A 27,324-nucleotide genomic window follows, 5' to 3' on the forward strand; every position below is an offset into this window, starting at 1 on the left:
CTGAAAGTCTGTGAACTATCGCCATCTGCTGGGTGACTTGTGAACTACTGCCACCTGGGGATTGGTCTTCACTCATCCTCCTGAGAAGCAATTGTTGGTCATTCCCTAATGTTTGTGATCCTCAGAATCTATGGGTTTTTGGAATTCCTCCATAACCATGGGATCAAAATTAATGCTGGGAAAAACATCTCACTGGGCCATAGGGGACATACACTTACATTTGAAAATATGGTAGATAGTAAGGTTAGATTTATGGTTTGATTTAGTTGGCAACACTAATGACCCTCCATGCAAGTGGGAAGGAGGAGCTGGAATCACCAAAACCTCTCGTGTGAGACCTAAACTTCAAAAGTAGTTACATCCTCATAGCAGGTGATTTTTGTTAAGATTTTTGTCCCCAAATTGTGTATGAACACCATGCTTTAGTATGGATGGTGGTGGTTTAGTCACTAAGTCATATCCAACTCTTGCGACCCCATGGACTGTAGCCCCCCCAGACTCCTCTGTCCATGGGATTCTCCAGGCAAGAATACTGGAGTGGGTTGCCATCTCTTTCTCCAAGGGATCTTTGCAACCCAAATTGAACCCCAGTCTCCTGTATTGCTGGCAGTTTCTTTACTGACTGAGCTACAAGGGAAGCCCCATGGATACTATGTATCAAAACATCTAATTAATAATGGTTAGAATAGCAGGAAGAAAGTTGGACTTCAAATGCCATCCATATTATGAACTGACTGCACATATTGGTCTATCCATTGATAAACATAAGGAGAGATGATTAACAGTCCTGACCTACCCTCCTTCAAAGAGATATCCAAGGGGTGACACAGACTTGGACAAGCCAAAAGATAAGTAAGAGAACCATCAAGGGGCCTAGTCTTATATATTATAGTGAAGCAATGTAAAAGTCCATCAATAAGGAATTAGTTAAATAAATGTGGTAGAGTTTTACAATAATATATACTGTGGTCACTAAAATTAATGATGTAGATCTATACTTACTTATATTTAAAGATGTATAAGATGTATACAGTATCTGGGGCTTCCCTGATGCTTTTGAACTGTGGTGTTGGAGAAGACTCTTAAGAGTCCTTTGGACTGCAAGGAGATCCAACCAGTCCATCCTAAAGGAGATCAGTCCTGGATGTTCATTGGAAGGACTGACGCTAAAGCTGAAACTCCAATACTTTGGCCACCTGATGCAAAGAGCTGACTTGTTCGAAAAAAACCTGATGTTGGGAAAGATTGAGGGCAGCAGGAGAAGGGGATGACAGAGGATGAGATGGTTGGATGGCATCACTGACTCAATGGACATGAGTTTGGGTGAACTCCGGGAGTTGGTGATGGACAGGGAGGCCTGGCGTGCTGTGGTTCATGGGGTCGCAAAGAGTCAGACTGGACTGAGCAACTGAACTGACTGACTGAGTGGTGGCTCAGATGGTAAAGAATCTGCCTACAGTGCAGAAGACCCTGGTTCGATCCTGGGTCAGGAAGATTCCCTGGAGAAGAGAATGGCAATCCGCTGCAGTATTCCTGCCTGGAGAATTCCGTGGACAGAGGAGCCTGGTAGGTACAACCCATGGGGTTGCAAAGAGTCAGACACGACTGAGCGACTAACACTTTCACAGTATTTTGTTGCACTTTTCTGTGTAACAGAATAATTTTTTGTTACACAGTATATGCACTGTGATCTCATGTTGGGTTTTTTAAAATTCTGGATGATTATGGACCAAAATGTTAATAATGGCTATGTCTGGATGCTAAGACTAGAGAACATTTTCATCTTGATTTTTCACTTTTTCATATATTGCTCATATTTTTTTCTAATCATAAGTATGGATTACTTTTATTATTTAGAGACAATAAAAAAGCTATCTCGCTTTGGGATTACTGCAATGGTCTCCTTAATGATCCCACTGCTCTTATCCTTGCCTGTCTATAGTCCTTCTTTCTCGTATATGAGAGCGATTTTGCTGAAACCTAAGTAAGGTCTTTTTGCCCCTCTGGTCAAGTCCATCCTGCCCTCCAACTCTCCCAGTCTCCCAGTCTTTCTTTCCAAGAAAACTCAAAGTCCAATGGCCTCCACTAAGGTCCTAATCAGCCTCCACCAACTGTGACTTCCCTTTCTCTCTGACCTCATCTCCTTCCACTCTTCACCCTCACAACCCCCTAACCCAGACACACTGGCATCCCTGCCCTTCCATGAACACTCCAGGATGATCCTGCATTAGGGCTTTAGCATTTACCTTCGAGCTCTCCCTCCAGGTGGATGGATAGACAATAGATAGATCAATGGCCACACATCGATCTATCCAGAAAGTTCACCCATTCCTTCTTACTCAAATGTCACCTTCTCAGGAGGCTTATTCTGACTGTACACAGGCTTCCCTGTTTCATTTTTCTCCGCAGCTCTTTCACCATCTGACACGCTATCTACATTTTTAATGTTATCTCTTCACCTTCTGCCTGCCCTGAATATAATGTAAGGTCCGTGAGCATGGGGATTCCTTTTGTCGATTTTGTTCACTGCTGAATCCCCAGCATCTGAAACAGTGCCTCGCACATAGTGGGCATGAAACATATGTTTGAAAGAGTAAGTGGGTATATCATAAAATAACTTGAGAAGCCAATATTCTTTAGAAAATCGGAATCCCATGGACATTAAGAATCAAGTTGAAAACAAGGTATTCACCAGCCTGGGATCTTGCCCACTGTCTGTCACCAAGTGACCGTGACAGGGCTCTGGGCTTCCATTCCCTCAGGTGCTGAATGTGGAGGCAGTGCTTTCCAGCTCTATGAGTTTACAAACCCTCGGTAAATGAATATTGGCTGTGAAACCTCATTATCTCCTGTGTTCAAGGAAATAAACCACCAGCTATTAGTACAAATCGGCACTGGCCATCTACCTCTAAAGGATTAAATTATGAATCATGGCCTCTGCTGACCCCCATCATCCCCTGAAAAGAGTTCAGGGTGGAAATCAGGAATGAAACACTCTGTGCTCTGGGAAAAAAGGGCAGACGAGGCCTTCAGATAGATAATTTCAGAAGATTTTATGAGCCCAGTTCTTGTATCTTTTCGTGTCTACAAAAGCACTAAAATCTTTCGTGGTAGCATCTACTCCTTGTGACTAGCAGCAACCTTCTGCAAAAAAAGAAAAAAAAAAGTGCGCTTGATTGCATGTACTCTCCCTTCACCAAAATCACATATTCCCTACCTCTTTGGGGCAGTTTCTCAGAGCTATTTTAAATACTGTCTCCTGGGCTATAGTCCTCGTGTTGCACCCAAATAAAACTTAACTCACAACTCCCATGTGCATTTTTTCTCAGTCAACAAAGCTACATAGGCAAAGAAGAATGAGGTAAGATCTGTGCTGAGTGAAAGACCAAAAATAAGCCATATTTTTGCAATCCATGTAAAAGGTACCATTCTCTTATTAAATGAGATGATAATATTACTTCTTGTGAAAGAGTCCCCTCTCTAATCTGCCTCTCTCTGCTCTGGGTCCTGGGAGGCAGACCTGTGACTTCCTGCTGTATCTGCCTATGCAGAGACACTAGCAGGGGAGTGAAGGAGAGAGGAAAAGAGTCAGAGTATTTGTTCTCCAACTTCCTCCCAAGGAGGTTGTCATGGGACACATGTGTGAGAGTCACAACACTTGACCTCCCTGTCTATCTCTGGAAGCTGGTAATTGCCCCCTCTTGGTTTCCTTACATCTACTCAAACTTTTGCACAGTCCCTTCACTAAGCTCACTTCAAATTACCCAATTACATAGCCTCTGTTGGGCTTCCCAGGTGGCTCAGTGGTAAAGAATCTGCCTGCCAATGCAGGAGCTATAGGAGATGCAGATTTGATCCCTGGGTTGGGAACATCCCCTGGAGGATGAAATAGCAACCCATTTCAGAATTCTTGTGTGGATAATCCCACAGACAGAAGAGCCTGGTGGGCTACAGTCCACGGAGAAGCAAAGAGTCAGACACGACTTAGCAACTGAGCACGCACAGCCTCTGTTTCCTGCTGGGAGGCGGGAGACACCTGAGATCATTAGAAAAGTCATCCTTCTCCCTAGGTTCCTTCTTATTTGCACCTCTCTGTTTCCTGTTTGGTGGCAGAATCAGACAAGCTCCATCAGACTCAGCCAGTGGGAATTGTGTCCCTCCCACACGTCTGTCACTGTGGTGAGCTGATTTCTTCCACTCCCTTCTCTGTGCCTAACCACGGATGCAGCCCTCCTGGCTCATCAAAACAGCTAAGTGATTCAGAGGTTTAAATACAAAGAAACAATCCCTATGAAGAATTGTGTAAGAGCAAGGAGTGCTCCCAAGAGCAGAAAAGATGAACTATGAAATGATGAATATAAAGGAAAGAGAACAAAATGGATAATAAGGAAATAGCAGGAAACAAAAGGAAAAATAGCTAAGAACATCTGTGTGTTACTCACGTCAACATATTAATGTTTCAAAATCCACTGAGCCAGAGTGGAATAAGTAGTATATGGTTGTTCACGGTGTGGTTGAGAAACACTAGCTGACTGATCAAAGAGATGCTACAGCTGAAACTACAGCACCGTAAGTGCCAATTCTTCGGAAAATTATGTTTTCTTATCATTTGTTTTAGTCTTTCTTCCGGCTCTAGCCAGAGGGGGTAAAACATCGGTGCGCCGATTATAAGTAAATGGATGGTAATGTAGGATGTAGAAAGGCCTCCGAAGAGCAATTAATAGGTAGCAGGTATTTAAGCACAAAGTGAATCATTCCCTTTAGAACCAATAAAGTTGCACAAATGAGTGTGGCTCAGCTTTACAGGCATTGCGGCATTAGCAGATCAATGGAGCAATTACCTCAAAGGGCACCTAAGTGTAAAATCACACCTGAAATTATGTTTATGCACAAACTGCACATTTAACATGCAGATCTGTCTAGGTGAGGAGGGAACCAACGATTTCTTCCCCCTCCTGTTCGCTTTTTCATCTTATATTCTAAAGGTTTACAAATCCGTGAAGCTCACCAATATATAGGCCTGTCCCAAGATTCTGGAGTAATGCCAAGTGAAGCCTCTTTTTTCTCTCCCTCTCCCCCTACCCCCTCTGTTGACAACACTGCAAACCTGCCCAAACACAGTTAGGTTACAGGCTCTTCAGGTCTCTTCTTTATCTCAGAACACTCATGTGAAAATTAAGTCACAGGAATTTCTATCAAGGGGATAATTCCCTTAGTATGCACTAATTAATCCATTGCAATTTTCACAAAATTGCTACAAAATAGAGGATTTCTTAAACTTCCTGGAGAATCTCCTAAAATTTTGGGGGAAAACCCCGGCACTGTACTACAGAGATCAGCAAACTACATCCCATAGGCCAAATCTGGACAGCCACCTGTTTTTCTAAAACACATGATTGTTGAAATAAATTTCTAGGCCCATGATGAAGCCAATTCTGCCAGGGTTTCTACATCAGCAACCCCAAACTTAAGATAACTTTCATATCCCTGAAAATGTCCCACTTGACCAAATATACAGTCTACAGGCACACCTTACTTTATTGTGCTTCACTTTATTGTACTCCACAGATAATGTGTTTTTTACAAATTGAAGGTTTGTGGCAACCCTATGTCAAGCAAGTCTACTGGCAAAATTTTTTCAATAGAATTTGCTTACTTTGTGTCACATTTTGCGAGTAAATCTTGCTGGTTTGACCTCACCAGACCACTAAAACTCACTCCATATCAGCAATAAGGGTGATTCCTAGAGAGATCATACCAGCCATAAGATTTCCTTAAGCCAAAATCTAACCTAGAACAAGGCTGACAGTGAAGAAGCTGCAGAAGGAAAGCTTGAAGATTCAGTGACTTCGGGTCCTAGGAGAACAGCTCAGGACACAGAGTCATAAAGAAACAGCCACATACCAGCTGGTGGTCGCCTAGGTCACCATTCTTCAGTACCTATGCATGGAGGAAATGAGGATCAACCTCACCTTCAGTTTGAAAAAAGTGGGCTGATGTCACAATGTCTGTTTCACATATATCTTCTCAAAATAATCTTGAGAATTAGAAAATATTACCTGCCTCAGACATTACTGTACCCATTTTTAGAGATATGGACACTGAGGCCCAGGGAGATTAAATGACTTTCCAAGAAAGTCTCACAATGAGGTAATGAAAGACAGTTCCCCTGGCCCTCAGACACAGCCACGGCTGCGAGATCCTGCTCTGTGCAAAGGTAGAGTGTTTGTGGGCAGTGAGGAGCTTTGAAAGGTTGGTGAGAACTTTTCATAGACACTGACCAAAGGTTGTGTGAAAGCTGCCAGAGGGTAATGGATGATAAGTCAGGGAATTGTGGGAAAAGACACGTCCAGTCCCTTCCTGAATGTTCCTCCCACCCCTAGAGGTGCCACAGCCTCTGTCTCTACTGGCTTCCTCGCTACTCACGACTATGGTCAATGCAGGGCACTGCCATCAAACACAAGCCCTTCTAGTGACTGGGGATAATGGACATCTATTTTGTGGCTACATGTATGAGAACATGTACCCAGAAGCCCCAGCATGCCAAGCTGGTCTCTGGAAAGAAAGTCAGGCAATTACAAAGGTTCTAATCTCAGAGCAAAACTAGGCAAAATCCAGAAGACACTTGCATGACAAAAGGGCATAAACTTCTACAGGGGATCTTCCCAACCCAGGGATCAAATCCAGGTCTCCTGCATTACAGGCGGATTCTTTACCAGCTGAGCCACAAGGGAAGCCCAAGAATACTGGAGTGGGTAGCCTATCCCTTCTCCAGCAGATCTTCCTGACCCAGGAATTCAACTGGGGTCTCCTGCATTGCAGGCAGATTCTTTACCAACTGAGCTATCAGGAAAGCTCCTCCTAAACAGATATACAACCAGCAACAACTGAACAGAGAGCAATGTCTGAGTAAGCAGGACAGTGCAACAGGAAAAGTGAGATGGGTTGTGGGGAGGCAAGGAACACCGTGGAATCAGGTTTACAGTATTAGAGAAAGTTGATTGATTGGGGCCAGGCTGGATTGCCTCAGCTCAGCAGAAGAGGAAGTTTCTGAAACTGGAAGAACATGGATTGTGGGGAGAAGAGTATGGCAAAGACCAAACACCATCATACCTCCCTACACAATCTCTGAGGATCTGAGTCCACAATTAGACATATGAGCACCAAAAGGAAAATCTACTCTAATTTAGCATAGAAATGCTAAAGCTTATTCTAATGATTAAGAAAGAACACAGGAGTAAAGTAAGGACTTGATTTGAAAGAGTCATTGCCTTGAACTTAAACTCCAGATTTGCTTTCTCCCTTCTTTCCTCCTTGCTGTCCTTCCTTTCTTCCCCTCTTCCTCCTTCCCTCTTCTCCTTCCTTCCTTCTTCCCTCACTCTCTCACTCTACTTTGTTCTTACTTATGTCTCACTGCAAATCTGGGAGCTCGACTTTCCCTATGAACCTGGCCAATGGGGAAACCCATTTTTGGCCTGTTGGGTCTCTAGACCAACTTTCTCCTCACATCTTCCTTTGAATTTCCCAGATGGCAGCAGTAGAAAGCTATCAGTCTCCAAAGTAGTCACAGGCTCTCGGCTTGTGAAGTTGAATTCAGTCATTCACATACTCAGTCAATGTTGATTGAGAACCTACTTTGTACAGGGTATTGGGAACACGACACTGAATAAGCCATTGCAATTCCATAAGGAGCTTATCCTGGAGGAGGAGACAGAGAATTGCATCGTTCGGGCAGTGAAAGGATTGTAGAGAAGCAGGGAATGGGGCTGAGGAAACAGGGTGAGAGGTTTAGAGAAGCTTGTCTGGGGAAGTGACATTTGAGCTATGGTCTAAAAGAAGAAAGGGAGGGTGGTCATGGGGACATGGAAAGATTGGGGAGAGAGTTCCAATCATAAAAAACAGCAGGTGCATAAGCCCCAAGGCAGAACGAAGTAAGACGACTTTTGCTGGGAACAGAAGAACACCTTTCACTAGGGACTGCCCTGAGGATACCAATTTCGCGTCACCAAAAAACTTATTGGTTCTTTCTCTGCTTATATCACGAGGATAGGATACGAGAAATTTAAATGCTTTAGTGTGGTAGGACCAAGTTCTGTTCCCAGGGAAGGTTATATAATCCTAGAGTTGGTTACACATGAGTGACTTTCGTTTCATTTGTCATTGGGAAAAAAAAGAAAACACATGACTTCTGCCATTTCTACTGTTTACAGTTCATATCCTTTATTACTTGCCCCATCCTTCTTAATCCAAGGTAAGCTTGGATCCCGGGGAATAAGTGACCACCAGGTATGTGGAGTCTTATTACATGTCTTGTTGCAATGTCACACTTGTGCATCTGTGTCCGTGAGGTTCCATGAGCCCCCTGTTCTGATTGGCTCATTTATAAGATCAACCAAGGGAAAAAAGAATGGCATGGAACCATAGGCACATTACAATGGCTGGTGGTAATTCTTTCTTGAAGAAAACAGGTATAGTAGGATGGGGTAAAGAGTGAGGGATAGTGATCTTCATCTTCTCTATATTTCCTTAGAGGAACAGAATTAGGAGCTGACGTGTGGAAAAATCTCTGCTGAGAGCATGGACTCAATATGGCTGGCATCTTCATCATTCAAGGTCTGAAGTGATCTAGTTCTCAGGAGAGAATCTGCAATAAAACACCTGGATTTTTCCTTCCTGTTCTACTTGGAAGGTTGTGGAGCTAAGGTGCGGATGCTGAACACACATCACAATTCCCTGGTGAAGCCATCGAAACCCTCCCTCTTCTTCGTGCAGGGTGTGCACCAGTGAAGGAAAACACTGGTCCTGGCTCTGAGCTACAGGCTCAGAGCCCCCGAGATCTGCCAACTGACCCCAGCTGAGCAACTAAGCCGCTAACAGGGTCCTGCACTAATAGGTCCAGAGAAAGTCAACATTTTGCAAGTTAATAGGGGTGATGTGTCATATTTTTTAAGGAAAGGTGGTGGATGCAGGCATAAAAAGGATGACAGAGGAACCCAACAAGTGGTGGTGTAGAGGGGTGGGGATCTAAGGGCTCCCATGGGGTCTTCTGATCCTTGATAGTCAACTTGAACGTCCATTCTGAGGTTCACTGTTCAGGGAGCAAAGTGGGCATGGACCAAGAAAAAGTCCATGCAGGAAAGATCTAGAGGTGAGGAAAAGCAGGAGCTGTGAGAAAGGGAAGCCCAACATGTGGAAATACTCATCTCACAGATTCCTTTAAGAGGTGTTCAAAATGTTTAATAGCTTCTTGGCTTGGGTCTAACCAATCACAAGGGCTGCCAGCTATAAACTACCTACCAGGGCTATACCCATGCTTACCAGAAGAATTTCAGACCTGTATGAATGTTTTACTCACCTTTTGGTATGTACAATATGGCTTACAGGTTTTGAAAGAAAAAAAATCCTTAGAGGTTTGTTCTGCGCTGTCAGAACTTCTTAGTCCATAGACTCTACAAAGACTGTCCCTGTGTTTTATTGAATTGCTGACATTACCTTTCTTATGCTACTCTGTATTAGAAGAATAAGAACCTTGTTTAATTTGAATCTCACAAGTGGCTTTAGCAGTCAGCCAAACCCAAGTTCAAATCCTGCCTTTGCAATTATTATTCTTGGCTAAATACACAATCTTTCAAAGACTCAATTTTTGAAAATCTATAAAAAGGGATGCTATTCCTGAAGCACAGGATTTTTGCAAGGATTAAAATGGGGTTTCCTAGGTAAGTGCTCCAGATGGTGTCAGCCCTTAGGAGTCTTTCTCAGTGGTACCTCTGATAGTCGGTTACTGTAATTCCAATAAGGGCTACTTGGTAATTAGGCATTTTTATATATGGAATAGTGGGTCTGGAGGTAAAATAATAGTCCAGACAAACAGCGGAATAAGAAGTATGAATGTGCCAGAATACAGGCTTTTCTAAAACATTAAAAATGATCACAACAAAAATATCACAACTGAAATACCAATTACAGCACATTCTTACATATCATGAAACAGGCCACTTAATAAATTCCATTTCTGTTATTCTGACTTGAGTAACCATATTTATGTAAAAACAGTTAAATTGGATTTAAGAATATTTCACAGTTGAGTTTTCACTGAATCAGCCACATTCCCTGCACACAATTACTTTGAAATGATAAAATTTTACTGCACATGGGAGACCAATTGTTGCAAAATGTTATACATCTGTAAAGCACTTTCACATACCTTATCCCGCTTAATTCACAAAGCTGGCATCCACCAATGGGGAAATAATTATCAGAAACTCCAAGACCAGTCTAGTGTTTCAGTTTAAAAAAAAGTTCAAGAGATGCCCTACTCAAGCCCCCTCCCCTGAAGCCAGCTGTTCTAGATCATCCTTCTACTTTCTTGTCTCTGTGAAGAAGGAGATACTAGGGATAGAAGGAAAGAAGTGAGCACGGGGCAGCTCACAAAACGGAAGCAGAAGAGCTGGACGCTGGGGAGGGGCAGGTGGGCAGGCAGCACAGACTGCCTGCTCAGTTATAACACCAAAAGACAAACTACCTGCCTCCAAGCACAGGCAGACCCTGAGGCCTGACTCAGCTACTGTTGCCCTAATTTTTGGCCTTGCATCACCAAGTTTTACCAAAGATTACAGCGTAGGTCTCATCCAGCAAGAGTAGAAGGTGGCCCTGCTTCAATTGGAGATAAAATTGTTAACATTTCTTCTAGAGAGGGGAGTTTTAGCTTCTAAATTCTAAAGACGAGCAGTAGAACAATTGTTGGGTGATTGTTGTCATTGAGTGTGTAGGGGTGTGTGTTTGTGTGTGTGTGTGTGTGTGTAGGGTGTGGCCCCACCGTATCCCCCAACAATTCAATCTGAAAGAGCCCTCACATTCAAGGTTAAGGTAAGAGCTGTTTTCAGAAGAGCCAGAATTCCAGGGGCTTTAGGGAACTTGGTAAATCGCCACCCCTGGAAACAGCAGGTGGGCAAGGAAGTGCAGTGTAGGGAGTGGGGAGGAGTTTATTCAGATCAGCTAATCAATAAACACAGGGCTCTGTGCTGGCCAGGGGCAAGCCTCTGAAAGTGTTAAGTCAGCTTTTCGGAGGGCACCGTTCTTGAGTAAAGAGGACCCAGGGATGATAAAAGGGCTCTTTAGACACAAAAAGCTAGAAGAACTTAACTGGCAAAATTGAAGAGATTACAGTCTTCAGACAAAAGAAGTGCAATAGCTCTGAGATCACCCCAAGACATAGGGTGCTAGGTTTATGTACATGTACCCCCCACTTCCAAAAGACAAAGGTTTCCAAGCCAGATTGGCAAGGTGGACTAAGCAATCAAAATGCAGTTCTTTAATCATGTGGGAGTTTCTTAAACCCCAGACCATAATCACACTCTGACTTTTCACAGACTCTCCAGATGATGTGATGGACCGGCCTAACCCTTCCCCAGTCCCCCAGAGTGGTCTGGGATATTCAGGAGCCTATGCCATTGGCGGGACCCCCAGCTACACATCATCCTGCTAGCCAGCTTGAATCCTCCCTGACCATCCTTCAGAGTGACCAATTTTCCTTGGGCATCTTTGATTTCCTGGTGAAGACTAACCCTGATGGGTCTGGGATCAGTATTTTTTCTCCTATGATTCAAAGCTAAACCCATCTTTGTACAAGATGAAAAGTGAGTGGGGCTGGGAGGCTGCACATCATCTTGGTATGTAGTCTGTTTTGTGCTCACGAAAGAAAACTGACCTCAAACTCCCTAAGGATAATACAAAAATAAGCCTTCTGCTGACCTCCTGTATACAGAAGCAGCCTGGCCCTGCTGAGTGCCTCGCACTTCCAAAGGGCTGAGAAAACCGCAGAATGAAAGGCTGAGGACAGTCCCACCGCAGGCAGCCCTGCTGTGGGGAGCTAAGAAACCTCGGTCAGTTGGGTCCTCGGGAGGCAAGCCCAGCAAGGCAGCTATGTCTGTCTGTCTGTCTGTCCTTCAGAGGGGCTGTGGTACTCACGGGCAGTTCGGATTGTGCTGCTGGGCTGACTTCGAGGGCTGGGACCATGGAGATTCACAGCCCTCACAGCAAACTGGTAGTTGGTATCAGGATCAAGGCCCTTGATAACCATGGAATCCATCTGGATCTGCTCTTGGATTGAGGTCCAACTCTTGTCGAAATCTGGCCTTTATTGATTTAAAAAAAAAAAGAAAGAAAAGAAGAATGAGAAACAGTAGTTTAGGAATAGCAGAAAAAATGGAAGCTTGCTGGCTATGCAAACTAACAGCGTTTGAACACTGGAAGCAAGACTTATAAAAGTGAGTGAACATTTCCTACCAAAAAGTCACCTTGATTTGACATCACAGGTAAAAATTTGCAGGTCCTTGCTGATAAATGTAAGCAGATCATTTTTAGGGCCAGTGTTCAGTGCTGTTTCAAGATCACTGGCTTCTCCTTGCATGGCCTTGACTGTGAAGAAAAGATTCCTACATAGGAGTTTATTTTCAAGGACTCTGCCTGCCAGATGTTTCATAAACAAGCCTTCCCCTCATAGTCCCTGTTCCCAGGGGTCAGGAGAGCACAGATTCTATCTATTCACAATCTGTTCGCAAAATAAACAAATATAAATTTTTGGGGCAACTAGTTGTGTGAACTGCCATGGGAAAACCCAAGAAGACACTGTTCACAGCCATTCTCACTCTTCACAAAACTGCACAACTGTGCCAACTTGCTGAACGTTCACACGTCCTTCTGAGAACCCTACAGAGAGTGCAGACCTTGACTTAGAGCTTCCACCTAAGGGACAACATACAGGGGTTAAGAGAACAAATTCTGGAGCTAGACTGAGCCATTCAAATCCTGCCTCTATTGATCACTAGCTGCTATTTTGCCTCTTTAAGTCTCTAGCTTCTCATCTATAAAATGGGGTGATAAAAGTACCGACTTAAGAGGGCCGTCATAAAGGAGAAATGAGCTCTGTATCCTCAGCAACAGTGCCTGGCATTGTAACCGAGCAGGACCCTATGGGACTTTCCCAGTACAAGACCCCCCCACTTCCCAATGTTCTCAGCCTGCCTTCTGGCTATATAAAAACTCTGTGTGTGTGTTCAATTGCTAAGTTGTGTCTGGTTCTTGGTAACTCCATGGACTGTAGCCCACCATGCTCCTCTGTTCATGGAATTTTCCAGACAAGAATACTGGAGTGGGTTGCCATTTCCTCCTCCAGGGGATCTCCCTGACCCGAGGATCGAACCTGTGTCTCCTGCCTAAATTTCCTGCATTGGCAGACAGATTGTTTACCACTTGAGCCACCTGGGAAGCCCAGAAAAATTTTAGTCAAAGAATAAATGTAATCAGAGAAGTGAGAAAATGGAGAAAGAAAAAAAAAGTCAAACAAGATAAAATAATAGTAGCTAAGCTATTAAAAAAAGTCAAGGAATTTTAGTTCCCCCTCCAAGGCTTCCCTGGTGGCTCAGCTGGTAAAGAATCCTCCTGCAACGTGGGAGACCTGGGTTGATTCCTAGGTTGGAGAGATCGCCTGGAGATCCCACTGGCTACCCACTCCAGTATTCTGGCCTGGAGAATTCCATGGACCATATAGTCCCTGGGGTTGCAAAGAGTTGGACATGACTGAGCAACTTTCACTTCACTTCACTTCAGGAGCTATAGATAATATTCTGAGCCATGTCCTTTGAGCTGTTTTGCAGCAACTGAAACTCCCACCAGGCGAAGATGTTAACTGTATGCTGCCCATAAGCACACAGATCCCAGACCATTTGGAACCAGAAGGTTGATGATATTGACTCCTGATTACCTCACCACCAACCAATCAGAAGAATGTCCAGGAGCTAGCTGGTCACACAACCTACACACAACCCCTTCCCATACATGTTTAAAAACCTTTTCCTGAAAGTCTTCAGGACTTTTAAACACTAGCTACCCTGGACGCCTTGACTGGCTCCAGCAACAAACATTGCACTTCCCTTCACCACAACCCAGTATCAGTGGATTGACTTTACTGAGCCCAATAAGAGGACCCAAGTGTGGTTCGGTAACATCATCATATAGTAAACGCTCAGCATGGATTAGCATTATGTAAGGGAGGTACCCAGCTCACAGAGCTGACAGGCAACCCTGGGCCACCTGCTCACTCTATATACCTGTGAACTTCAACTTCAATGCAGTAGCACTAGCCTAGGTGGCTAATCAGTACTTGAAATGCAGCTCATCTGAATTGAGAAGTGCTGTGAGTGCAAAATGGACAATGGAGTTTTTTAAGTGTAAAATATTTCATTAATATTTATACAGATTATGTGTTGAAATGATAATATTTTAGATTCAGTGGGTTAAAAATATATTATTGAAATTAATTTCCTTTGTTTCTTATTACTTTTTAAATGGCCATGTTAAAAAACTTAAAATTTCATACAGGCTTGCATTTTCTAATGGATAGTGCTGTTCTATATGGACTTCCCAGTTGGAGGGAGAAAGGAGAGCTTTTCAGCTAGTGAGGACTGCAAAATAAAATTTGGGAATATTTGTGTATGACTGAGGGATAGTGCAAAAGGCCTAACTGGAATGGAGGATTTTTATTAATAACTAACAATAACTATCATTTATCATGTTCTTGTGAAGTATCAAGTATTTTTATAATAGTTTAACTCATTTACTTCTCAAAATTACCCTATGAAGTAGGTATTAAAATTAAACATCCCCAGCTTCTTTGAAGAGGAAATTAAGGCACAGAATGGGTAAGTAACTTGCCTGAGGTTACACAGCTGAAACACGTGAGGCCTACTTGGGTTGATGGGAGAAGATGAGACTGAGATCTTTGATGCTGAATGAAAAATTGGGGTGATAGTGGTTGCAGGGGTTAGTCTCCATCTTAGTTTGCTCCCTGACCAACTCCTCAGCACTTCAATTGTTAAACATTTCTGCTCACAGATATTTAGAGAAATGTGTATGTGCATGCGTGCATGTGTGTATGTGCAAGCTCAGTTGTGTCCGACTCTTTGCGACCCCATGGACTGTGGCCCACCAAGTTCCTATGTCCATGGGGCTTTTTAGGCAAGAATGCTGGAGTGGGTTGCCATTTCCTTCTCCAGGGGATCTTCTCAACCGAGGGATCAAACCCACATCTGAATACCCATCTCCTGTGTCTCCTGTATTGGCGGGCAGATTCTTTACCACTGCACCACTTGGGAAGCCCCATTTACAGGAAGGTAGGAAGCAAAAAGACTGACATCTGTCCTTTACGAACAACTTAATAGGCAAGCAAATAAACACTCATTTTGTGGAAAGGAGATGCGTGGACGGTGCATGGATTTCTCTAACATGAGTTCTCGTAGCTTTTCATTTGCAAGAATTGATGAGAGAAAGATGGAGTTCTAAAGCCCAGTAAAGGTTGTCTCTGTGGGCTAACTGTGCTGATGAGGAGTTTATGCGGCTCATATCTCACAAGAATTCACGTGTTTGGAGAAGCAGAGGTCACAGGGGATGGCCACTGGAGGAAGTAGGGCTCATTTCTCTTTCGACTTTCCTTTCCCTAAAGATGGACTCATGTAAACAAACTCTGCCATTGAAGAGAAAACCTTAGTGAGTGGAAGGAAACACATTTACAAACTCAAATTAAAACAAAATCACTTTGCAGAGGGAAGTCATAGGGGATGCCCAACAGTAAAGTCAGGAAAGATGTGATCTTCAGATAAAACTCTCCTATTATCCTTTGCTAAGCTTCCCTTGTGACATTTATAGAGGAAAGGACCTGCAACTGCTCTCAAAATGTGCTATTATCCACCCAGGGCTACCTGCAAATATCTGCAACAATCTTCATTGTTCAACAGTTTCCCAGTTCTCCCACCAAGAGACTATTTTATATTTGTCCATTTAATGCAAGAAAGAAAGTCATATTTTCAGTGAATAAGAGATTGACATTATTAACATTTCATCTCATTGTATACACTAAGAGGAAAGCTCACGTAGATCGAATAGCAACATTAACATTAACGTTAACATTTTGCCTCTGACTTATTGAGTTTTGCATTTAAATGTTTGTAGAGTCTCTTGGGGGTACAAAAGTGCAAAGGTGAGGTTGAGAGAGAGATAATCAGGCAAAAGTATTGTCTTAGTGCACCCTCAAATAATAGCTTTATCTTTTTTCCACTAAGTAAAATCATTGTATCCTAACTACAAAGTTGCCAGTCAAATCACCATAGCAACATTAGCCTGCCAATTTCCCCAATCAGAAAAAGGCTAGAGGGGAAGATATACACTAAGACAAGTGCTGTCATCCCAGGTAAAGATGGCTGCTGCTGCTAAGACACTTCAGTCGTGTCCGACTCTGTGTGACCCCATAGACGGCAGCCCACCAGGCTCCCCCATCCCTGGGATTCTCCAGGCAAGAACACTGGAGTGGGTCAGCCATGAGCAAAGCAGGCACTTAAACGCTTTCCCAGAGTCGGAAGGGTTAGCTTGTGCATCCTGTATCTCAGGAGGCCAGTAGGACAACTTTGGAAGGTGGTTGGGCAGCGGAAGTCAGAGGGAACAGATACAATTCTGTCAGCAGTGACTATTCAAAACCCAGTTAGCTGATTCAAATAATCAAGACTCACTCATTGTTTGGGTAGGAAGAAGCATCGCCATTGGCAATGTTAGCATCAGCCTGGTTATCAGGAATCTTAGAGACTGTTTGGTCCCAGTGTCTAAGGGTTCTCAGAAATTACATGCAAGATTCTATGTGTGAACATCATTTCATTTTCCTAAGTAAAGGGTCCTCAGTCACTTATCAGATTCTCAAATATAATCATGATCCCCAAAATTTTAGAAGTCACTGTCTAGTCCAGTCTCTCTTTCTACCCATGTAGCTACTAAAGGAAAATAATTTATCCAAGGTCATAAAACCACAGGGTGGTATATATTTCTGTTTTATTTCCTTTCGTTGGCATTTTGACCACCTTGACTATTGCCAAGTTCACCCTTAGTGGACAATCATTTTTCTTGGTATCATCAAACCCAGTGGGTGGCTGCCTTGGGCTACTCACTTGGCAAGTGATTAATGATTATCAGCCATGCATCCATCAAGGAAGCTATATTCTGGGAGGCTCTAAGGAACTATAAATACAGTTCCATTTTCAGAGAGTTTATAACCTAATTGGCAGATAAAACATTTAAGGACCAGCAGGAAGCCAGTGCAAAGTCACATATTTTGAGAGCTATATTTTTGAATGGGTCAATGTGAACTGACATCCTGGGGAAACAGTATAAGACTAGGAAGAATTTAAGCTAGTTTTCAAATATATTTGGGTTTTGATAACTGAAAAGGAATAGAACATCTCTGGGTGCAGTATTAGTTCTATGTATGGTATGGATGAATTAAGCACCAGCTACATGTAAAATACACTGTGGGATATTCAAAGAAAATAAATAATATGGGTCCCTAATATGAATGACCAATTAATCTGTATGAAAGATGGGTATAATATACAAAAACATTAGCCATAAGTAAGTAGGTAAGTGAACATATGGCACCTCTCTGCATATCACACATAGTCAAAGCTTTCCTTATCAGTCTCTACCAATCTGTCAGGTTACCCAATGGTCCTCACTTGCTCCCATTAATCTAGCTATCCATTGGGTTTGTTCCCAAATTTATTTATGACTTTTGTGTTTGTTATTGTAATTATGTCATTTAATGCAATATTATATAAACTAGTGAATATGAGTAAAAAAATATAGGTGATAGCTATGTTAATGCTTTTGAAAGACTTGGTAAAGCTGAGCCACTAAAATACAACTGCCTTTGAACTAAGTGAAAGCAAGACAACTATAAAACAGTGAAAAGATTATAAAATTCCAGAAGAATTTGCAATCAGGTAACTTTGCAAGTGACTTTAAAATTTTAACTTGAAAATAATGTATGTAGAAATTGTAGATGATACCTTATAAGTATGGTTAAAATGTCTATATTATCAAAAGCAATCTACACATTCAATGCTACTGCTGCTGCTGCTAAGTCGCTTCAGTCATGTCCGACTCTGTGCGACCCCATAGACGGCAGCCCACCAGGCTCCTCTGTCCCTGGGAGTCTCCAGGCAAGAATACTGGAGTGGGCTGCCATTTCCTTCTCCAATGCATGCATGCATGCTAAGTCGCTTCAGTCGTGTCCAACTCTGCGCAACCCTATGGACAGCAGCCCACCAGCCTCCTCTGTCCACAGGATTCTCCAGGCAAGGATACTGCAGTGGGACACATTCAATGCAATCCCTATTAAAATTCCAATGCCATTTTTCACAGAAATAGAAAAAAAATAGCAGCAAACCAAATTTGATAACACATTAAAAGGATCTTACATGATCGAGGGTAATTTATCCCTGGGATGAAAGAATGGTTCAATGTAAGCAAATCAGAAGTCTGATACACCACACATTAAAAAGCAGAGACATTACTTTGCCCACAAAGGTCCATCTAGTCAAGGCTATGGTTTTTCCAGTGGTCATGTATGGATGTGAGAGTTGGACTGTGAAAAAGCTGAGTGCCTAAGAACTGATGCTTTTGAACTGTGGTGTTGGAGAAGACTCTTGAGAGTCCCTTGGACTGCAAGGAGATCCAACCAGTCCATCCTAAAGGAAATCAGCCCTGGGTGTTCATTGGAAGGGCTGATGTTGAAGCTGAAACTCCAATACTTTGTCCACCTGATGCAAAGAGCTGACTCATTTGAAAAGACTCTGATGTTGGGAAAGATTGAGGGCAGGAGGAGAAGGGGACAACAGAGGATGAGACGGTTAGCTGGCATCACTGACTCAATGAACATGAATTTGGGTAAACTCTTGGAGTTGGTGGTGGACAGGGAGGCCTGGCGTGCTGTGGTTCATGGGGTCCCAAAGAGTCGGACACAACTGAGCAACTGAACTGAACTGATACACCACATTAACAGAACGAAGGAGAAAAACAGATGACCATCTCAATAAATGCAGAGAAAGCATTCGACAAAATTCTACATGCTTCATGGTAAAAACTCTCAACAAGTTATGTACAGAAGGAATTTACCTCAACATAATAAGGTCCACAGGATTCCCTAGTGGCTCAGTGGTAAAGAATCCATCTGCCAATGCAGGAGATACAGGCTCAATCCCTGAGTGGGGAAGATTCCCTGGAAAAGGCATAGCAACCTACTCCAGTATTCTTGCCTGGGAAATCCCACGGACAGAAGAGCCTGGTGGGCTACAGTCCATAGGGTCGCAGAGTCAGACACGACTCAGTGACTAAAACAACAATAATAAAGGCCATACACGACAAACCCACAGCTAACATCATACTCAGCCGTCAAAAGCTAAACAATTTTCGTCTAAGATCAGTAGCAGGGTGAACAAAGGTGCCCACCCTGACCATTTCTGTGAAACTAGTACTAGAAGTTCTAACCAGGGCAATTACACAAGAAAAATAAATAAAAGCCATCCAAATTGGAAAGGAAGAAACTAAACGTCTCTGTTTACAGATGACATGGTATCATACAAAGGAAACCTTAAACACTTCACCCAGAACTAATGAACGAATTCAGTAAAGCTGCAAGATACAAAAAAATTAAAAAATCAGTTCTGTTTCTATACACTAACCAACTATCTGAAAAAGAGGAGCTTTAGGAAATGCAAATAGTTGCTTGGAACATGGCCTCATAAGACATTCATGACAAAACAAAAATTCAAGACAATCTTGCATGCAGAAACAAAAGGGCAAAGCCACCTAAAATGATAAATGTAAAATCTCACATTCGGGTTTCTTTTTAGAAAGCAAATGGCATAGACATACGGTAGAAAAAACCCAGTGTGACAAAGATCTATGGGGAAGCAGGGGTACTGATCACAAACTCAATATGAATTCTCTGGACAACCTGCTGTTGAAAAGGTCCAGTGTTCATATCCTGGGGAAAAAAATGGCTTTCTAGGTTGATCACTTGGCAGAAGTGCTCTAGACCCATCTCCACTGAGGCAGAGTTCAAAGGACTGGTTATCTTCCGGCTTGAGTTAGAATACAGTGAACATAGGCCAGTGTCTTTAGAGGAGAGATAAGATGGTCAAATGAAGATGGTGAAAACGCCTTCAGTGTTTTTCATATCGGAATAGGAGACCCAATAACTCCTTACAAGGAGACCAATGGCAGTGCCTTATAAAGAAGACCCCTTGACGGCAATTAAGAATGGTTGACAACGAAGTCAACTGCATACAGGGCTGAGCTCTGCATTGGTGGCTGTCTTGAAGCAGAGGTTGGGTGATGATCAATCAGAAATGTAACCAGCTACTTTCTGAACACAGTCCGAGGTTGGACTTCATTCAACGTCTCTGACTTCATTCAACGTCTCTGACTTCAACTCACAGTAAGAAATACATTTTTGCAAAGCAACCCAATACACCTATTCATATATGCATACTCTATGACTTAAATGTGAGTACAAAGGTGAAAGAAAAATTTTAAGAAAAATCACTTATCCTTACTGTTATTCACTTTACTATTTTATCTTCTTTACCTTTCTTTTTTTTTTTTTAATGCTGGTAAGATCCAACTAAGGGCTTCCCAGGTGGCACTAGTGATAAAGAACCTGCCTTTCTGCAGAAGATGTAAGAGACCTGGGTTCAATCCCTGGGTAGGGAAGATCCCTGGAGGAGGGCACAACCCCTTCATTTTTTTTGCCTGGAGAATCCAATGGACAGAGGAGCCTGGCAGGCTACAGTCCATAGGGTCACACAGAGTCGGACAGGACTGAGGGAACTTAGCACAGTACCGCACACGTGCTCTAGATACACACTCTTTACAGAGTTTTTCAACATTTTTGAATGATCCACGATAAGACATACACTGAACACTGTGACCCAAACACAACTGAAACACGTTTCATAAAAGAATTCTTACTTTTATTATGTGTGATGCCCTCTGATAATTTTCTTTTCTGTTCCACTTTACTTTCGAAAAACTGTTGGCCAGGACACCTTCAACTGATTTCTCGACCTTCTAATGAGTCCATGGGTTGAGAACCCCTTCTCTGGGAAGTTTGAGCTGAGGTGAGGCGTAACATTCAAGCATGATACAGACGTTAACTAGGATAACAGGACTGCTGCTGCTGCTGCTGCTAAGTCGCTTCAGTTGTGTCCGACTCTGCGCGACCCCATAGACGGCAGCCCACCAGGCTCCCCCGTCCCTGGGATTCTCCAGGCAAGAACACTGCAGTGGGGTGCCATTGCCTTCTCCAGAAACAGGACTAGGAACAGTTAAATCCTGCTAAGAAAATGCTTTTGAGAGTGTAATCTGTGGAGCAGAAAACAGCCCTCTAGGGGATTCATAGAACATCCAGAATGGCCTTGACAGGGGAAGCCACTCTTCGGGGCCTGAGACAGAGTGGACCAAAAGTCTAATTACAGTACAACCCAAGATATGTATGTCCTCCTTACCTCAATATGGGACCAAGCAATCCATGATTTAATGTTTCCTGGAGGACCCTGGATTATTTGGAAGCCCTTTCCTTCAATATTTTCTTTCATGTTATTCCTTCTAAGCATCATTTCCAAAAGAGAATTGAAATGGTTCTTCTCTGGACTCTCTCACCTCTTAAATCTGATTCTACCATTACACTGACTATATTACTTTCTAATGTAATTTTATATTTCTGTCTTCCCTACTAGGCTGTGAGCTCATGAACATTCTTATTGTCTTATTCATCTCTGCGATCCTTGGAATGTCTGCATGATCTTTCAAAATGCAAATTCTATCAGCCCCTTTCCTGCCTGACACTTCCCGGAGCTCCGTATTCCCTTCAGGACGCACATGAGATCCTTTATAAAGCCTTTCCTGCTCAAAATCTCGCTTACCTACCCAGGCTTCCCTCTCACCACATGAAGCTCCAGGCTCCTAAACAAGTCCAAGAACTTTTTCTTTTTGCCTCCAAGACACTGCTAGAGTAGCTTCTTCTGGCCTAAGCCGTTCCACACTGCTTCCTCTCTCCCCTTGTGCCCCATTATCACTGATGTACCCTCCTTGGCTTCTGTAAGAAGCCTTCCCAGATTCCTTTAGAACTGGGTTAAATGTCAAAGTTGTGTTCCCCTAGGCCCCTGGTCCCCCGCTCCTGCCCGTAACACTCACCACTCTGGACTCTGCTCCTCTGTCTTCCCCACTGCACTCTCCAAGCAAAGGTAGTAGCCGATTGACCCCAAAATCTCTAGTACATGCTTTGCACATGGAGGATACTCAACATGTACATGTTTGGATGAATGTGTGCTCATAAAGATGAACTGAACTGAACTGAAATATCTTCAGGCTTGGACGTTGGGAAGAACATGATGCCCTAAACCAGGTAGTGGCACACTTCAGCTGGCTGTCAGTTCTTATAAAGTTTTATTGAAACACAACCACACCCATTTGTTTAGGTATTATCTATGGCTGTGTTCCTGCTACAAAGGCAGAGTTCAATAGCTGAGACAAAGACCACACAGCTGGCAAAGCACAAAATATTTACTACATGGCCCTGGAGAAAGAGTTTGCCGACCCTTGGTCTAAGACAATAGTCTTTAACCTTGTTTGTGCTACTTTAACCATCTGTAGAAGCCTGGAATCCCTTCTTAGAATAATATCTTTAAATACATAAAATAAAATGCATAGGATTACAAAGGAAGCCTATACCAGATTAAATATACTAGAAACAATTACCAAAACAAGAATAAAATTACGATAAGTCAATATACGTATCATTATACTTCTTCATTAATGCATTAAATATACCTAGAAATGGATTAATTAACTATAATAATTTCATCATAGTGATATGCATAAATGGGATTTTGAGATACATGTAACAATTGTAACAAGATAAGAACATATCTATGATTCTAATGATGACAAAGGCATTGGAATTGCTAATGCCACTGCAGTTAGTTGACTACATTTGTATCTGAATAAATTAAATTTCAGCTGGTAAAACTAAGGATGTAATTTTTGTACAACCAAAGTTCAGGGACCCCTGGCCTTCTATCCATGAACCCTTTGGGGACATACAGACAGCAGCTTAAGCACCCTGCTTTAAGATCCCATAGATTATCCAGAATGAACACAAAGGAGTGAAAGAAAATCTCATGCTCAGGAAGGTCTCTAAGTCTCTCTCAATTTTACAGACTTGGTTTTAAGCAAGATTTGCTCTATATTAAAATGAACTGCAGAGGAAGTCCAAAACCGCTAAGTAATCACAGTCAAGGAAAAAAAAAACAACAACGATGTATTATTTGACCTTCAGCTTTCTTCATTTATGAATTGGTTCTACCCAACCAAACGACAAACAGATGGATAGAATGGAGTAATGATAAACTCAGCTGGCAATTTGTCCCTGGCGGGGCAACTAGAGAGCTCAATTTCATTTACAGTTTACAAATGACTCCCAATGCTGGTATGCAAGAATTGGATTTGTGTCACCTCCCATCAATCTGATCAGGGATTACAGCAGGAAAGCTCATGGTAGGAGGCACTGAAGCTTTCAGCAATCAATCTGTAGAACTGTAGGTGAAACTTCTACAAAAACATTCACAATCGCCCTTCCTTTTGAGCCTGAGTGGAGAAACTCGATGGCTACCAGAATTTCGAGGACTAGGCACCACTCTGGAAGGTGGTTCTGAGATTTTCAATTTGAAAACTAAAGGTAAAAAGAGGGAATTTTTCACAAACCACCACTTGTTAACATGAAGTGGTAGCTGACATCCAAACAAGACTATTCTTGCTTATTTCTACTTCTACTGTTGGTAGCAAGGAAGGTCCATAATTAGCACAACTTTCTTAATATTTTCGTGAAAAGAAAGGCAGTTTTTTGTTGTTGTTGCTGTTGTTTTCTATTCTCTCCAAAATTAATTAACTGTGTAAGGACAATTCTTTAAATATATTAAGTTTATACTTTTGAGGGCAGGAAAACCAACACAGAGCTACATCGCTGTTAAATGTTACAGACATTTGCCCAGTTATTGCTATAAACTCTAGTAAAACACTATGAAACAAGCTGGCAGTTGGCAGTTCACTTGCCTGTTATAAAGTCTCCAAAATAGAAGTTATCGTTCAATATGAAATAAAATCACAATGGGAACCTTCATGTTAGTCTTATACATTAGGTATTATTTGAAGTGTTACCACATACCGCTATCCCTTTTATGACAAGAAAACAAAAGCAATGAACAACTTTGGATTGGGGGGAAGGAGAGGAGACACGCGTGCAGATCCAGTTTGGGTTTTGTCTGCTTCTTTTTTCTATAGTTGTTAAGGAAGGATGTTGGTTATGGTTGTGGCCTTGGAAATTAGTGCTAAAGGATTCATTGACTCTCCTGTGATTAGTGTGGCCATACGTTTCCATGTGGCTCAGGGTAAGGAAAAGAATTGACATTTAAAAACATTCTTCCACAAGCCACCCTTCTAAATATTGTGCGTACTCAGTCGCTCAGTCTTGTCTGACTCCTTGTGACCCCATGGACTGTAGCCCACCAGGCTCCTCTGTCCATAGAATTCTCCAGGCAAGAATACTGGAGTGGGTTGCCATTTCCTTCTCCAGGGGATCTTCCCTACCCAGGGATCGAACCTGTGTCTCCTGCATTGGCAAGCAGATACTTTTACCACTGCACCACCTGGGAAGTAGACATCTATTTATCTTCATAACCCTCCTGAAGTATCCACTATTGTCATCCCTACTTTACAGCCAAGGTAAGTAAGGCTCAGAGGGTTAAGGATCTTGCTAAGGTGGCAGCTAGTTGTTGACATTCTCTGGATTCAATCCCATGACTGCCTATGTCCAAATGTTCTCCAGTACCTGTCTGACATGTGCTATGTTCCCCCCATGCTAGGTATCTTATTCCATAGAGCGGAGCAAGTCAAGACGTTACCTTCACGTCCTGGCAAGGAAGACAGACACTGAACAAGTAATTACAAGTGTGCTGAGTGTTGCTAGTAAATGTTGCAGGTATACCTAACCTAGTCTGAGGTGGGGGCAGGGATTCAGGGAAGGCTTCCTAGAGGAAGTGGTACTTAAGCAGGGGAACTGAAGGATGAACAAGAGTTAGTTAGCTAGGTAAAGAAGTAGAAGAACCATGCTAGCAGAGGATAGCAAGCATAAAGACCTCTAGACAAGAAAGAACACGGCTACAAAGGAAAACAGAAAAGACCTATCATAAAAGCCTTACTAAGAATCGTTCGCACTGATCAAGCACTTATTGTGTAACAAGTGCTGTTCCGTGCATTATGCATGCATTAACTCATTTAATCTCATAACAACTCTGTGAGGTAAGGAAATTATCTCCTTTCTTCTATCTGAGGCACGGAGAAGTTAAGTAATCTAACTAAAATCTTATGGTTTAAAAATGGTGGAGACTAGCATTGGACAAGGAGGCAAGGTCACAAGGACAGAAAATCAGAGTCATCAGATTTTAGAAGTCAAACTGTTCAGCCTTATTTCACATATAAGAAAGCTTAAAACTGGAATCAAGCCACTTGTCCCCAAGATTAGAGGCCAGCTCAGAACTGTGTCTTCTGATTCCACATGTGGACAAACTTGAACCCGAGAGATGATACCAAATACTGGACTGTAAGACTCAGTTCTGAACGGAACACTTCCTTAACCTTCAAAGACTGTGACCTTGACCATGAGTCACACCATGTCATCCCTTAAAACTATTCAAGGAAAATCCATAATCCGTTCAGCTTCCACTCTGAATCCCAGACTTGATCTTCATTTCAGGAACAGTCTTTGCAGGGTCAATGCCTAAGAAGAAACTAATTAAATTCACTTGCTACTTGTAGCCTGAGGAAGTTGATGATGGGATGTAAAGACAGATGATGACTTTTAACAAAAATATCAATTTGTAAAATAATTTTCAAAACCCACCCAGGTGTGCATGACCTTGAGATTCTCAAGTAAAACCAATATGTAGACATTACAATTAGTTTAAAAGCAGCTCTGCGTGAAGATGATTTTTGCAAGTCTTATTAGGGAAGGCCTCTGCAAGGGACCAGGGAATTATTTAGGCAGAAAGGTGTGAAAGAGAAAAGAGAGGAAGCACTTCTTTTTCATATTTATTAGTATTCTTGTCTTGGGTTGAAATTTAGAGATCATTTCTTGACCTATGTCCCTAAAACACATAGAAATATTTTGAACTTTCACATGGGCTCAAAATTAGCTTAAGTGGCCTTTTTATTGAGAATAGTTTTATTGAAAATTATTGAAAAGAGTTTTAATCTGCCCTTTCTAACAGTGGACAGTGCAAAGCTCTGAAGCAATTTTAACCAATCAGGTTCACCTACAGAAAAATCTACATAGTGAGTTCCCTGCATACAACCTTCAAGTTGTGAACTTTCAAAATGTGAACATGCGTTCGTATGGCCAATCGTGTAAGTTAGTTCACATGTCTGGTGCCACATGCATATATCTGCTACAAGTGGCTGCGTTTTTGTGTACCTTACTGGTCAGTACTGTGCAGTGGTGATGTAGCTACTGTACTTTTCAAGGTACTTCACTGTAAGATTTAAAATGTTTTCTCTATTTTTTATTTGTTTTTTATATACTATTTATGTGAAAAATGTTATAAACCTATTACAGTACAGTACTATATAGCCGATTGTGTTAGTTGGGTACCTAAGCTAACTTTGTTGGACTTATGAAAAAAATTGGATTTACAAATCCACACTCTCCGAACAGAACTGGTTCATACGTAGGGGACTTACTGTATAGGTAAGTTAAATAAAACTATTTTCACCTTTAACCAACTTGATAGATAGCATATATGAAATATGTTACCTCAATTGAAATTTCAAAGGACTGTTTTTCCAGGCCTTTGGATTTTCATTGCCACCATAGTATATATTTTTTGCTTATGAGAAAAGCACTTACCCTAGGGAAATTCTTAGGCAGCAGGAGGAAAGTTTCTCAGATATTTATAGCCAAAATATTTCAAAACATAGGTAGCTATATTTATGCTTGGTTCGTATTTTAATGAACACTAAGATTGCTGCCCACAAAGAAATTTTCAGTATCACTTTAGAAATAAAATATCTTTCCTACCTCAAATGCATGGTTTTTCTGTTCTAGAAAAGCAGGAGGAAAAAGTTTTAAAATCATTGCAAAATATGTTACAGCCTGCAGGCTTACTTAGAATTTGCCTCTTCAAATATTTTCTACACTGATTAAAAATTTAAAATCTACGTAAATAAGGAAGCTGATGAATAGCCCCCAGGGCAACTTTGGGAGAGATTATAAAGATTACTCTCATCTGAAAGCTTCATCCTGCCTGAGCCAGAAACCAAACCTCTTCTCTGATCCTGCTACTGCTGCTGCTGCTAAGTCGCGTTAGTCGTGTCCGACTCTGTGCGACCCCA

At 42.1% G+C, this 27,324-nt stretch overlaps 1 protein-coding gene across 1 annotated transcript in view; it reads right to left on the reverse strand.

Annotated features, from left to right (window-relative positions):
• EGFLAM (EGF like, fibronectin type III and laminin G domains) overlaps positions 1-27,324 on the reverse strand; it is a 190,821-nt gene that overhangs the window by 78,258 nt on the left and 85,239 nt on the right. Inside the window, exon 7 of the mRNA XM_043488924.1 lies at positions 11,968-12,134. Within this exon, the coding sequence (XP_043344859.1) occupies positions 11,968-12,134 (167 nt within the window). The remainder of the gene's footprint in view (positions 1-11,967; positions 12,135-27,324) is intronic.

This window comes from Cervus canadensis, chromosome 16 (genome assembly GCF_019320065.1).
Source record: "Cervus canadensis isolate Bull #8, Minnesota chromosome 16, ASM1932006v1, whole genome shotgun sequence".
Lineage (NCBI taxonomy): Eukaryota > Metazoa > Chordata > Mammalia > Artiodactyla > Cervidae > Cervus > Cervus canadensis.